This window comes from Ovis canadensis, chromosome 21, assembly GCF_042477335.2.
Source record: "Ovis canadensis isolate MfBH-ARS-UI-01 breed Bighorn chromosome 21, ARS-UI_OviCan_v2, whole genome shotgun sequence".
Lineage (NCBI taxonomy): Eukaryota > Metazoa > Chordata > Mammalia > Artiodactyla > Bovidae > Ovis > Ovis canadensis.
In genome coordinates, this window is record NC_091265.1 from 66,770,192 (window position 1) to 66,782,959 (window position 12,768).

Sequence of the window (12,768 nt, forward strand, 5' to 3'; positions counted from 1 at the left end):
AAGACAACTGATTTTTAAAACACTTAAGCAGTGGAAGTTATAGACGTCCGCCCATACACACGAAGACACACACAAGAAACATTTATATAAGTGAAGCGCTCCACACAAAATTCCAAGACTTTCTCAGGCCTCCCAGAGGATGCTTGGACTGGTCAACAGCAAGACGGAACACCTCCCCGAGTCCGGCTGGAGCAGTCCTGGCCCCTCGAGGGCCTGCGTCCTGCCCGCACCGGATGCCCGCGCAGCCCCGCCGGCAGCCCTGCGGCCCACGGTCCCTCCGGCTCTGTGGACTCGCCCCGTGCTCTCCTCTACGCACTTTTTCTAGGCAGCTTCAGCCACTCTTCCGGCTAACGTCTGCTCAGAGATTTGCACCAGGTCTCAAATTTGTAAAAATTAACCGAAAATTTAAAGTCTACGGGACTCATAAATATGTCCCAAGAATGAAAATCTACACCTGACGATTTTCCCAAATGAGGCGGCTCAGGGAGCACCCATCCCCCAGCTGGCCGGCGAGGTCGCGAAGACACAGCCGGAGGGGCCGGCGGTGGGAAGCGCTTGGTGAGCGCGGGCCCCACGGAGAGCAGGCCCACACTGTCAGGGAGCTGGCTGGAGCTCCTGCACCCTGTGGGGCAGAGTCGGGGGCGGGGACTGCTCCAGGCCAGTGTCCTCCCAGCTCCAGGAAGAGGCTGGACCCGGGAGGAGCCCCGCTATCCAGGATCAACTCTACACAAACCATCAAACTACTCCAGAATAACCACCGGCTTTACTTTAAACATCAACAGAGCCAGGACAGCGTCTGTACTGAGACCTTCACTCTGATTTGAAATGAAAAAAATAAAGATGAGATTAAGAGATTAAGTCCCTCTTGCAAAATTTACGAGAGAATGCTGTGTGTGTGGCCAGCGGGTGAGCCTTACCTTTAAATTTGGATCTAATGTTTGCCAGCTCTTTGTTTATTCTCTTTATTTCTGCTTCTTTACTTTTGCCTGAAAAGAGAAAACACAAAGGCATCTTACTTTAACTGATTTCTAAACAAACACCTATTCCCTGACAACAGTGGCACATCAGAGCTAAGGGCAGAATCAGGCTCACAGGCGCCCGAGGGGAGAGGGCACCAGCCTCCGCCTGAGGCCGGCAGTCGGGTGAGGCCCCTCGTCAGGGCCAGCGAGTCGGTGGAGGGGAGCCCGCCAACGGCGCACGGTTAGCTCTGTTCGCCCTCTCGCCACAGTCCTGGACCTGGGTGCGCTCACAGCGCTGCTGAGCATGCTCCATAATAAACCACTGTCAGCTACGCGACTGCTCCAAAAGGTGACTTTTACTTCGAGATCATTTTTTAAAGTGTCAAGTTTTAACTGCTGTAGGCTTCTAATTTTCTTTATGAAATTCACCAAACCCACAAAATCGGACAGGTGCCCTTCTATAGTAAGCAGTGAAGTCTGGGAACCGCCTATTACGTAAGGAAGGAAGGAAGACATATTAACTGCACAAGAGTCACCCCCCCCGGCTCTGCACCCCTCACCCTCCTCCCACGGTCTGCCTGTGTGCTCATCTCAGTCCACTGACAGCTGTGCACACAGGCCTGAGGAGCAGACGCCGTTCCCAGGGCCGCAGGTCTCAGCAACACTGCAGGGGAAGCTGCGCATCACACGGGCAGGCTGGGTCGCGTGCTCCCTCTGCAAGGGCCCACTGCTTCTTCAAAGCAGGAATGCAGGCAGGTCAGTCCCTACCCCAGAGGGAGGAGAGGTTTCCACAGCAACCACCCTGGGACCACCGACAGGCTGGGCGCTCACGGGCACTCACAGATGCCCGGAAGACACATCGCCCACCGCCCAGCTTCCACCGCTGCTGAAGAGGCAACCCCCTCCCAGGGCACTCCCTGCACCAGCTACCTTTCACCACTAACTTGCTAACAAACAGGGCCGCAGGTCTCCGAAACAGAAGAACCCTCCTTCGAGCCCCTCCTACTCTAGCAAGGCCCCGGCCGGGCAGAGGCAAGCTCCCCAACCAGGCACTGCTCAAAGTGCCCAGACTCAGGTTAAAACAACACTTCTGCCCTCAGGGAGATGATGCTCCACGTGGCGGTTGAGGGGTGAGTAGAGGCTGAGGGTCTTTAACACGAGCACAGTGGTCAGCTCTGGTGAGCAAGGGGCAGGCCAAGGGGACTGGACTCTCCTTCCCAGCCCCAAGGGCCGGCTACTTCCTCCGGAAGAGCGGCCCAGGACCCAAGGGCACCTTACAAAGCTGCAGATGGGGCAGTGGGTCAAGCACAAACCTTTTTGAAGTTTTCCTGAGAGAGTGCTGCCTGTGGGAGCAGGCCTCGCTGACTGGGTGAAAGGGCTACGGAACAAGGCCATGGCGCCTTCCGCCCACAGGACCTGCAGGGGCGCCACACAGCCCAGCCTGAGCACGGGCAGGAGGCCGCGGGCATGCGCCACTCCACGTGCCCGCGTGTGCCTACACTGGCGTGCGCCTGTGTGCGTGCGCTTCTCGCAAGGGTGCAGGAACTGGTCCGTGCTGCTCCCTGGACTCTGCTCTATCCGCCACCCGAGGGAACCGGGCCTGCGTGGCAGGAACACAGCTGAGCAGAAATGACACAGGGCTAGGAGCGCAGAGGGCACGTGCAGGACGGGGGGTCGCCAGCTGCTGCCCGCGGCGGGGAGGGCACACCACACAACCGAAGGCACGAGGCCTGCCGCTCGGGGAGGAAGCACAGGGGCGTGGGGGCCACGGGGCGCTGCCCTGCCTCTGCGGCAGGGGCACGAAGCTGGGGCCTCTTAGCCAAAGCCTGGCCGATTCGCAACGCGCACACACACATTCATTTCAATGAGCGGCGGGCAGGCTCTCCCAAGGCCAAGGGCAGGCCCTGGAGCAGGACACTAAGGATGGGTCCAGGCACTGCCTCTGGTTTGCTCTGCAACCAAGGGGCAATGACTTCGCATCTCTGAGCACAGCTCCCTCGACAAGGAAACCACTGAGAGTCACAAGGCCTCACGGCAACACATCACGGCGGGGAGGCCGAAGTTCACTTCAGTTCAGTCGCTCAGTCGTGTCCGACTCTTTGCGACCCGTGGACTGCAGCACGTAGGCTGGCTTGGCCATCACCAACTCCTGGAGCTTGCTTAAACTCATGTCCACCGAGTCAGTGATGCCATCCAACCATCTCTGTCGTCCCCTTCTCCTCCCGCCTCCAACCTTTCCCAGCATCAGGGTCTTTTCCAACGAGTCAGCCCTCCCCACCAGGTGGCCAAAGGCCAACACGGCTGGGTCCCCGCGGTTCCTCCTGCTCCTGTGCTTTCCCCTAGACTCCAAGCTGCGTGCCTTCAGCGACGCTCAGTTGTGCCCACCTGGACCCGCACTCATCTTCTCCTGCGAGAACTCCAAAATTACAGCTCACTGCTGAACAACCATCGACAGGAGGGCGTCGGATCCCACCGAAAAAAGATGCCGCACGTCCAAGGGCAAAGAAGCTCCACCAAAACGGCAGCAGGGGCAAAATCACGTTCAGAATCAAACCCCACACCCACCAGAGACACTCCGAGGGCTCAAACAAACACCTTGTGAGCACCAGGGCCCAGAGACTGAGCCAGACCTCTGAGCCTCCTGCGAGGGACGGCTCAGCCGCGGCCTGCCGCAGGGCAGAGGCTCCGGGTGCGGCTCCCTAGGTCACACAGCCTGTGACCTAAGCCCTTGTGGAGGAGGTCGCCATTAACCCCACCACAGCGCTGCCGAGCAGACGACCCACAAACTGCGGAACAATTATACCAAAGAAAGTCTGGCTGTTAAGAAAGTTCTAGGACCCAAAACCCCACAGGGTTTCCCCTGTAGCTCCGTTGGTGAAGAATCTGCCTGGAGTGCAGGAGACCCAAGCTCAATTCCGGAGTCGGGAAGGTCCCCTGGAGAAGGAAATGGCAAACCCACTCCAGTACCCTCACCTGGAGAATCCCATGGACAGAGGAGCCTGGCAGGCGACAGTCCCTGGGGTCACAAGACTCAGCAACTAATCCGCCACCAGGAGCCGTAACAGATTTCCCAACCTGGAGATCTGGCAAAGGTGCTGAGAACTCCCAGGGAGCCTGACTTTGGAGGCCAGCGGGATTTGATTACAGAGCTTACACAGGACCGGGGAAACAGACTCTTGGAGGGCACAGACAGAGCCTTGTGGGCACCAGGGCCCAGGGGAAAGGGGCACCGACCCCACAGGAGACTGACCCAGACTTTCCCAGGAGTGCCCAGGGGTCTCTGGGGAGGCGTGGGTCGGCAGGGGCCTGCTGCAGGGCTGGGGGCGCTGAGGGCAGCAGTGCATCATGAGACCTTCTGAAGGAGGCCGCCGTTATCCTTATCGCCTCCACCACGGTTTGGTCTCAGGTCAAACAACAGGGAGGGACCACAGCCCAGCCCATCAGCAGAAAATTGGATTAAAGCTTTACTGAGCTCGGCCCCGCCCATCAGAACAAGACCCAGGTTCCCTCTGTCAGTCTCTCCCATCAGGAAGCTTCCATAAGCCTCTTATCCTTCTCCATCAGAGGGCAACAGAATGAAAACCACAATCACAGAAAACTAACCAATCTGATCCCATGGACCACAGCCTTGTCTAACTCAGTGAAACTAGGAGCCATGCCATACAGGGCCACCCAAGACGGACGGTCACGGTGGAGAGTTCCGACCAAACGTGGTCCACTGGAGAAGCGAATGGCAAAGCACTTCAGCACTGTTGCCTTGAGAAGCCCATGAGCAGCATGAAAAGGCAGAAGGGACAGCCCCAAACAGACCCAGGGGACCCCACAGGGCAGAGTGTGGGGACCGGGGCAGAGCGTGGGCAATGCTCCTGGCTCAGAGATGCCAAGAGCAATGCCTGGTGGAGACAGCAGAGGAGGGCATATGCGCAACAGGAGAGCCACCCTGGGCCATGCCCCCACCGCCCCCACAGTCCAGAGGACTCAGCTCAGCTCAGTTCAGTCGCTCAGTCGTGTCCAACTCTCTGTGATCCCATGAACCGCAGCACGCCAGGCCTCCCTGTCCATCACCATCTCCTGGAGTTCACTCAGACTCACATCCATCCAGTCAGTGATGCCATCCAGCCATCTCATCCTCTGTCGTCCCCTTCTCCTCCTGCCCCCAATCCCTCCCAGCATCAGAGTCTTTTCCAATGAGTCAGCTCTTCACATCACGTGGCCAAAGTACTGGAGCTTCAGCTTTAGCATCATTCCTTCCAAAGAAATCCCAGGGCTGATCTCCTTCAGAATGGACTGGTTGGATCGCCTTGCAGTCCAAGGGACTCTCAAGAGTCTTCTCCAACACCACAGTTCAAAAGCATCAATTCTTCGGTGCTCAGCCTTCTTCACAGTCCAACTCTCACATCCATACGTGACCACAGGAAAAACCATAGCCTTAACTAGACGGACCTTAGTCAGCAAAGTAATGTCTCTGCTTTTGAATATACTGTCTAGGCTGGTCATAACTTTCCTTCCAAGGAGTAAGTGTCTTTTAATTTCATGGCTGCAGTCACCATCTGCAGTGATTCTGGAGCCCAAAAAAATAAAGTCTGACACTGTTTCCCGTTTCCCCATCTATTTCCCATGAAGTGATGGGACCGGATGCCATGATCTTCGTTTTCTGAATGTTGAGCTTTAAGCCAACTTTTTCGCTCTCCTCTTTCACCTTCATCAAGAGGCTCTTTAGCTCCTCTTCACTTTCTGCCATAAGGGTGGTGTCATCTGCATATCTGAGGTTATTGATATTTCTCCCAGCAATCTTGATTCCAGCTTGTGCTTCCTCCAGCCCAGCGTTTCTCATGATGTACTCTGCATATAAGTTAAATAAGCAGGGTGACAATATACAGCCTTGACGGACTAACCTCACCTAAAGCAACACCACAGGAGACCGAGTCACACCCCACACAGAGACGCCGCGCCGCAGGCAGATGGCCCCACAGACAGAGCGGCACTGGAACCTCCAGCCCCAGACAAGCTAGTGAACAGCAAGAAAAGCGGAGAAGGGACTAAGAAATTCACAGAACAGCTCAGATGCTAGGTAAGAGAAATCAGGTAAAACAGACGTTTAAAAAACATTTCAAAAACGGATCAAAAGAGGGAATTCTCTGTCAGTGCAGCTGTTAAGACCCTGTGCGCTCACTGCCAAGGACCTGGGTTCAATCCCTGCCCAGGGAACTAAGATCCCACAAGCTGTGCAGCACCGCCAGAAAGAGAAAGAGCAGGGGACACACACAGAGGCCGGAAGAGGAGCAGATGCAAAGAATGGAGAGACAGGATCCTTCAGAGCAAACGGGAAGGAGGAGCGTCTCCCCGAGGCTCCGAGGTCAAGAATGCAGCTGCTCATGCAGGAGGCACGGGTCAGTCCCTGGCTCAGGAGGCCCCGCACGCCGCGGAGAGACTACGCCCGCGCGCCGCAGCCACTGAGCCTGCACTCCAGGCCCACAAGCCACAGCGCGCAAGCCCTCATGGCCGACAGCTGAGGGCCCGTCCCCGGCCACGCAATATCCGCAAGCCTCAAGGCACGGCCAAAGAAGAAAAAAAAATAAAATCCTTTGAACATCTAGGGGGAAAAAAGCAGCTGATACAAGGAAGAAAATGAGACTTCCTCATGTCTCTGACCCTAGGGGGCTCAGGTCTGGACTGCACCACCGGGTCCACTGGCTGGACTGCGCCTGGGCGCCCTCATCACCCGGGGAAGACGACACCTCGGGGACCGAGGACACAAAGAGTGGCCCTCGGGGGCTGGCAGTGCTCCCGCTCCACAGAGGGAGGCTGTGCCTGAGCCACGGCCCCGGGGACCCCCACAGCCCTGGGGATGCCCAAAGGCCTGGGGATACCCGCAGGCCTAGAGGACACCCACGGCCCCGGGGACCCTCACAACACTGGGGAACCCCATGGCCCCGGGGACCCCCACAGGCCCAGGGATACCCACAGGCCCAGGGATACCCACAGGCCCAGAGGACCCCCACAGGCCCAGAGGACCCCCATGGCCCCGGGGACCCACACAGCCCTGGGGATGCCCACAGGCTCGGAGATGCCCACAGGCCCCGGGGACCCCCACAGGCCAGGGGACCCCCACAGGCCCAGAGGACCCCCACAGGCCCAGAGGACCCCCACAGGCCCAGAGGACCCCCACAGGCCCAGAGGACCCCCATGGCCCCGGGGACCCACACAGCCCTGGGGATGCCCACAGGCTCGGAGATGCCCACAGGCCCCGGGGACCCCCACAGGCCCCGGGGACCCCCACAGGCCCAGAGGACCCCCACAGGCCCAGAGGACCCCCACAGGCCAGGGGACCCCCACAGGCCCAAAGGACACCCACGGCCCCGGGGACCCACACAGCCCTGGGGATGCCCACAGGCTCGGAGATGCCCACAGGCCCCGGGGACCCCCACAGGCCCCGGGGACGCCCACAGGCCCAGAGGACCCCCACAGGCCAGGGGACTCCCACAGGCCCAAAGGACACCCACGGCCCCGGGGACCCCACAGCCCTGGGGACGCCCCTCCCCACCCCCACCACCCAGAAACTGCTCAGGTTCTGACTCTCCCGAACAGGCCACGAGGGAGACACACCACAGACAGAACAACGGGTCCAAATCCACACTTGTGCCCCAGAGTCACCACACTGCCACCCTCCTCCACGCGGTGAGGCCGCCGGGGAGACACACGAGCCCGGCGCACCCCGCAGGCTCATGAGAGTGAACAGCCCTCACGCCCAGGCGCCTCACCACCAAGCCCCGCCGGCCCACACTGCTGGGAGCAGCTGCAGCAAAGAGTCTGCTTTCTCCAGAAAAAGCAGCAGCCCTGGAGAAGGAGAGGTGGCTGCCCACCCTGACTCAGAAGCCCACCCTGACGGGCTGGCCGCAGCCAGAGCAGCCGGATGTGGGGCTGAGCCTCAAAGGCCTGCAGCAAGACCCCCATGCAGACCCCACCAGAACGCAGCAGGCCTGTCGGCCACGGAAAACACCAAGCTTCTCACAGGCAGTTCCCACAGTGGATGTCGGCGCTCTGGGAGCTAATGAGAAACCCAGACCAGCCCACAACCACCGCCCCTAAGCCAGCTACAGTATGCACCCAGTCAGGAGCAAAGAAAGTACGCCAAGGCTTTGAAAAACAGCCTGGAGTTCTACGATCACCGCCTGCGTCCTTCTCCTGGAATTACACGCTGGTTAACAACGTGCTGGGTAACTACTCCTTGTCTGCTAGCGGAGCTCATCAGCTTACAGTGCCAGCGTTGTCAGAAGAGCCTAATTTCAAACGAAGAGCACAGGGGCCTCTCACAGCTCATGAGAGCTCAAACAGCAAAGCACACAAATCTCACAGCAGCAAGTCTGAAATTTACAGTGAAATGTGGTCGAAACAAAGGAGTTTAGTCTGTGTAAAATGACCTCACCGAGGAAGCCAAAAGCCCAAAACTGACCACAGAAAAGCCTGCTTCTCAAGAGAGCTGCCTCTCCGGCCGGGCCCTGCCTCTCCGGCCTCGCGCGGGAGCTCGAGCTCGGGCCACACCACGGGCCGCCTGAGTGCACGCAGGCCGTCAGGACCATTCTTGGACCTCTCTCTTCGTGTCACCTCTAGTGCACAGGAAGGCTGGGCCTCAGAGCAAAAATCCTTCGAACAGTGGGCGGGAACCAGAGATTTCAGGGAACACTGAGAGCTGCTGGGCCACAGAAGATAAAACCGGCTTGGTCCAGACAAACGCTAACAGTGTGTCTTATTTTAACAACGGAGTGAGACGTAACTCACGCGTCCCACAGGCACTCACCTGAAGCACACAACTCAACGGCTTCGAGCACACTCAGAGGCGTGCGTCCGTCACTACTGTCTAATTCCGGAAAATGTTCACCTCTGCAAAAAGAAACACCACACCCTCTAGCAGCCACCCCCGCCCCCTCCTCGGCCAGACGCTTCACGTCCGGCTTCGCCTCTAAGCGCTTCACGCACAGCCTGTGCTCGCTCTCCCGCAGCCCGTGTCCTTCGGCGCTTACCAAAGACACCACGCCCGCGTCAGGGCGACCCGGGCCAGGGCCTCAGCCCTCCTCACCGCGGACTGACCCTGCATTACACAGCTGCACCACAGCGGGTCATCTGTCCATCGCTCCATGGATTTGGGGCTTGTCACCACTTTTTGGTTACTATGAATATGTTGCTATGAACATTTGTGAACAAGTTTTTGTGTGAATACACATTTCTATAACTGCTGGGTCATAGGACAGTTCCACGTTTTAACACTTGGCGGAACTGACAAGATGTCCTCCCAAAAGGCAGCATCTCTGCTGCTGTCGCTCTTTAGGCACTCGGCCCTGTCCGACTCTTTCGGACTTCATGGCCTGTAGCCCGCCAGCTCCTCGTCCGTGGGAGTTCCCAGGCAAGAATGCTGGAGTGGGTTGCCATTTTCTTCTCCAAGGGATCTTCCCGACCCAGGAATCAAACCCCATCTCCTGCACTGGCAGGTGGATTCTTTACCACGGGCCACCAGGAGAGCTCATCTCACTCACCACTATAAAAGAGCCAGGCTTCCAATGTCTCCCCCATTTTGCCAACACCGGTCACTGTCCATCCTTTTCACTCTCGCCATCCTCGCGTGTGAGAAGCGGTTGTCACTGCTTTTGATTTGCAGTTCCCTAACGGCTTATGTTATCCACTGGACGTCTGCGTATCTACTTTACCCGTCTTTGCTTAGGCTGTCTTTTCTCTTTTGGGGGCCACACCACACAGCCTGTGGGATCTTAGTTCCCCGGATGCCACAGACTGAAGGCAGGCACTCTGCAGCGACAGTACAGAGTGCAAACCCCTGAACTGCCAGGGAAGGCCCTGCTGTGCTGTGATTTCATCTTCATTTATCTCAGAGTACTTTTTAAATCTCCCTTGTGTCCTTTTGTCTCACTATTTAGGAGGGTGTTTGATTTCCACAGATTGGTGAATTTCCCAAATTTCCTCCCGTTCAGTTCAGTCGCTCAGTAGCGTCGGACTCTTTCCAATCCCATGGACTGGCAGCACGCCTCCCTGTCCATCACCAACTCCTAAAGCTTGCTCAGACTCATGTCCACCAAGTCGGTGATGCCATCCAACCATCTCATCCTCTGTTGTCCCTTTCTCCTCATGCCTTCAATCCTTCCAAACATCAGGGTCTTTTCCAATGAGTCAGCTCTTCACATCACGTGGCCAAAGTACTGGAGTTTCGGCTTCAGCATCATTCCTTCCAAAGAAATCCCAGGGTCTATCTCCTTCAGAATGGACTGGTTGGATCTCCTTGCAGTCCAAGGGACTCTCAAGAGTCTTCTCCAACACCACAGTTCAAAAGCATCCATTCTTCGGCACTCAGCTTTCTTCACAGTCCAACTCTCACATCCATTCATGACCACAGGAAGAACCATAGCCTTGACTAGACGGACCCTTGTCAGCAAAGTAATCTCTCTGCTTTTCAACACGCTGTCTAGGCTTGTCATAGCTTTTCTTCCAAGGAGTGTCTTTTGATTTCGTGGCTGCGGTCCCCACCTGCAGTGATTTTGGAGCCAAAAATCAAAGTCTCTCCCTGTTTGCATTGTTGCCCATCTATCTGCCATGGAGTGATGGGGCCAGACGCCATGACCCTAGTTTTCTGAGTGTTGAGCTTTGAGCCGCTTTTTCGCTCTCCTCTTTCACCTTCACCAGGAGGCTCTTCAGTTCTTCTTCGCTTTCCGCCATAAGGGTGGTGTCATCTGCATATCTGAGGTTACTGATATTTCTGCCGGCTATCTTGATTCCAGCTTGTGCTTCGTCCAGCCCAGCATTTCGCATGATGTACTCTGCATAGAAGTTAATAAGCAGGGTGACAATATACAGTCTTGATGTATTCCTTTCCCAATTTGAACCAGTCCATTGTTCCATGTCCAGTTCTAAGTGTTGCTTCCTGACCTGCATACAGGTTTCGCAGGAGGCTGGTAAGGAGGTCTGGCACTCCCATCTTTTTAAGGATTTTCCAACGTTTGTTGTGATCCACACAGTCAAAGGTTTTAGCATAGCCAATGAAGCAGAAATAGATGTTTTTCTGGAACTCTCTTGCTTTTTCTATGATCTAACAGATGTTGACAATTTAATCTCTGGTTCCTCTGCCTTTTCCAAATCCAGTTTGAACATCAGGGAGCTCACGGTTCATGTATTGCTGAAGCCTGGCTTGGAGAATTTTGAGCATTACTTTGCTGGCGTGTGAGATGAGTGCAATTGTGCAGTGGTCTGAACATTCTTTGGCATTGCCTTTCTTTGGGATTGGAATGACAACTGACCTTTTCCAGTCCTGTGGCCACTGCCGAGTTTTCCAAATTTGCTGGCATATTGAGTGCAGCACTTTCACAGCATCATCTTTCAGGATTTGAAACAGCTGAGCTGGAATTCCATCACCTCCACTAGCTTTGTTCATAGTGATGCTTCCTAAGGCTCACTTGACTTCACATTCCAGGATGTCTGGCTCTAGGTGAGTGATCACATTATCATGGGTTATCTGGGTCATTAAGCTCCTTTTCATAAAGGTTTTCTCTGTATTCTTGCCAATTCTTCTTAATATCTTCTGCTTCTGTTAGGTCCATACCGTTTCTGTCCTTTATTCTGCCCATCTTTGCATGAAATGTTCCCCTGGTATCTCTAATTTTCTTGAAGAGATCACTAGTCTTTCCCATTCTATTACTATCCTCTATTTCTTTTCACTGATCACTGAGGAAGGCTTTCTTATCTCTCCTTGCTATTCTCTGGAACTCTGCATTCAGATGGTATTTCTTTCCTTTTCTCCTTTGCCTTTCGCTTCTTTTCTCAGCTATCTGTAAGGCCTCCTCAGACAACTATATGGCCTTTTTGCATTTCTTTTTCTTGTGGATGGTCTTGATCACCGCCTCCTGTACAATGTCACAAACCTCTGTGCATAGTTCTTCAGGCACTCTGCCTATCAGATCTAACTTCATGAATCTATTTGTCACTTCCACTGTAGAATCGTAAGGGATTTGACTTAGGTCATATCTGAATGGGTCCAGTGGTTTTCCCTACTTTTTTCAATTTAAGTCTGAATTTTGCAACAAGGAGTTCATAATCTGAGCCACAGTCAGCTCCTGGTCTTGTTTTTGCTGACTGTACAGAGCTTCTCCATCTTCAGCTGCAAAGAATATAATCAATATGATTTTTATTGACCATCTGGTGATGTCCAGATGTAGTCATCTCTTGTGGTGTTGCAAGAGGGTGTTTTCTATGACCAGTGTGTTCTCTTGGCAAAACTCTGTTAGCCTTTGCCCTGCTTCATCTTGTACTCCAAGGCCAAACTTGCCTGTTACTCCAAGCATCTCTTGACTTCCTACTTTTGCATTCTAGTCCCCTATGATGAAAAGGACATCTTTTCTGGTGTTAGTTCTAGAAGGTCTTGTAGGCCATCATAGAACCATCCAAATTCAGCTTCTCCGGCATTCGTGGTTGGGGCATAGACGTGGATTACTGTGGTAGTGAATGATCTGCCCTGGAAACAGAGATCATTCTGTCATTTCTGAGACTGCACCCAAGCACTGCATTTCAGACTCTTTTGTTGCTTATGAGGGCTACTCCAGTACATCTAAGGGGTTCCTGCCCACAGTAGTTACTGATTTCTAATTTCACTCCACTGTGGTTGGTGAACACACTTTGTATGATTCCGATCCTTTGAGGCTTTTTTTTAACGGCTTAACACACAGTGTATCCTGAGGAATGTCCCCGTGCCCGAGAATGACGTGCATGCCCTGCTCTTGCGGGCGGCACAGGCTACAGAGGTCTGTGAGGCCCG

At 55.1% G+C, this 12,768-nt stretch overlaps 1 protein-coding gene across 2 annotated transcripts in view; it reads right to left on the bottom strand.

Moving 5' to 3' along the window:
- The window catches only part of AP2A2 (adaptor related protein complex 2 subunit alpha 2), a 68,792-nt gene that overhangs the window by 36,670 nt on the left and 19,354 nt on the right, over positions 1–12,768 (bottom strand). For both annotated transcript variants that reach the window (XM_069565831.1, XM_069565830.1), the window contains exon 2: positions 918–986. In XM_069565831.1, coding sequence (XP_069421932.1) covers positions 918–986 — 69 coding nt within the window. The remainder of the gene's footprint in view (positions 1–917; positions 987–12,768) is intronic.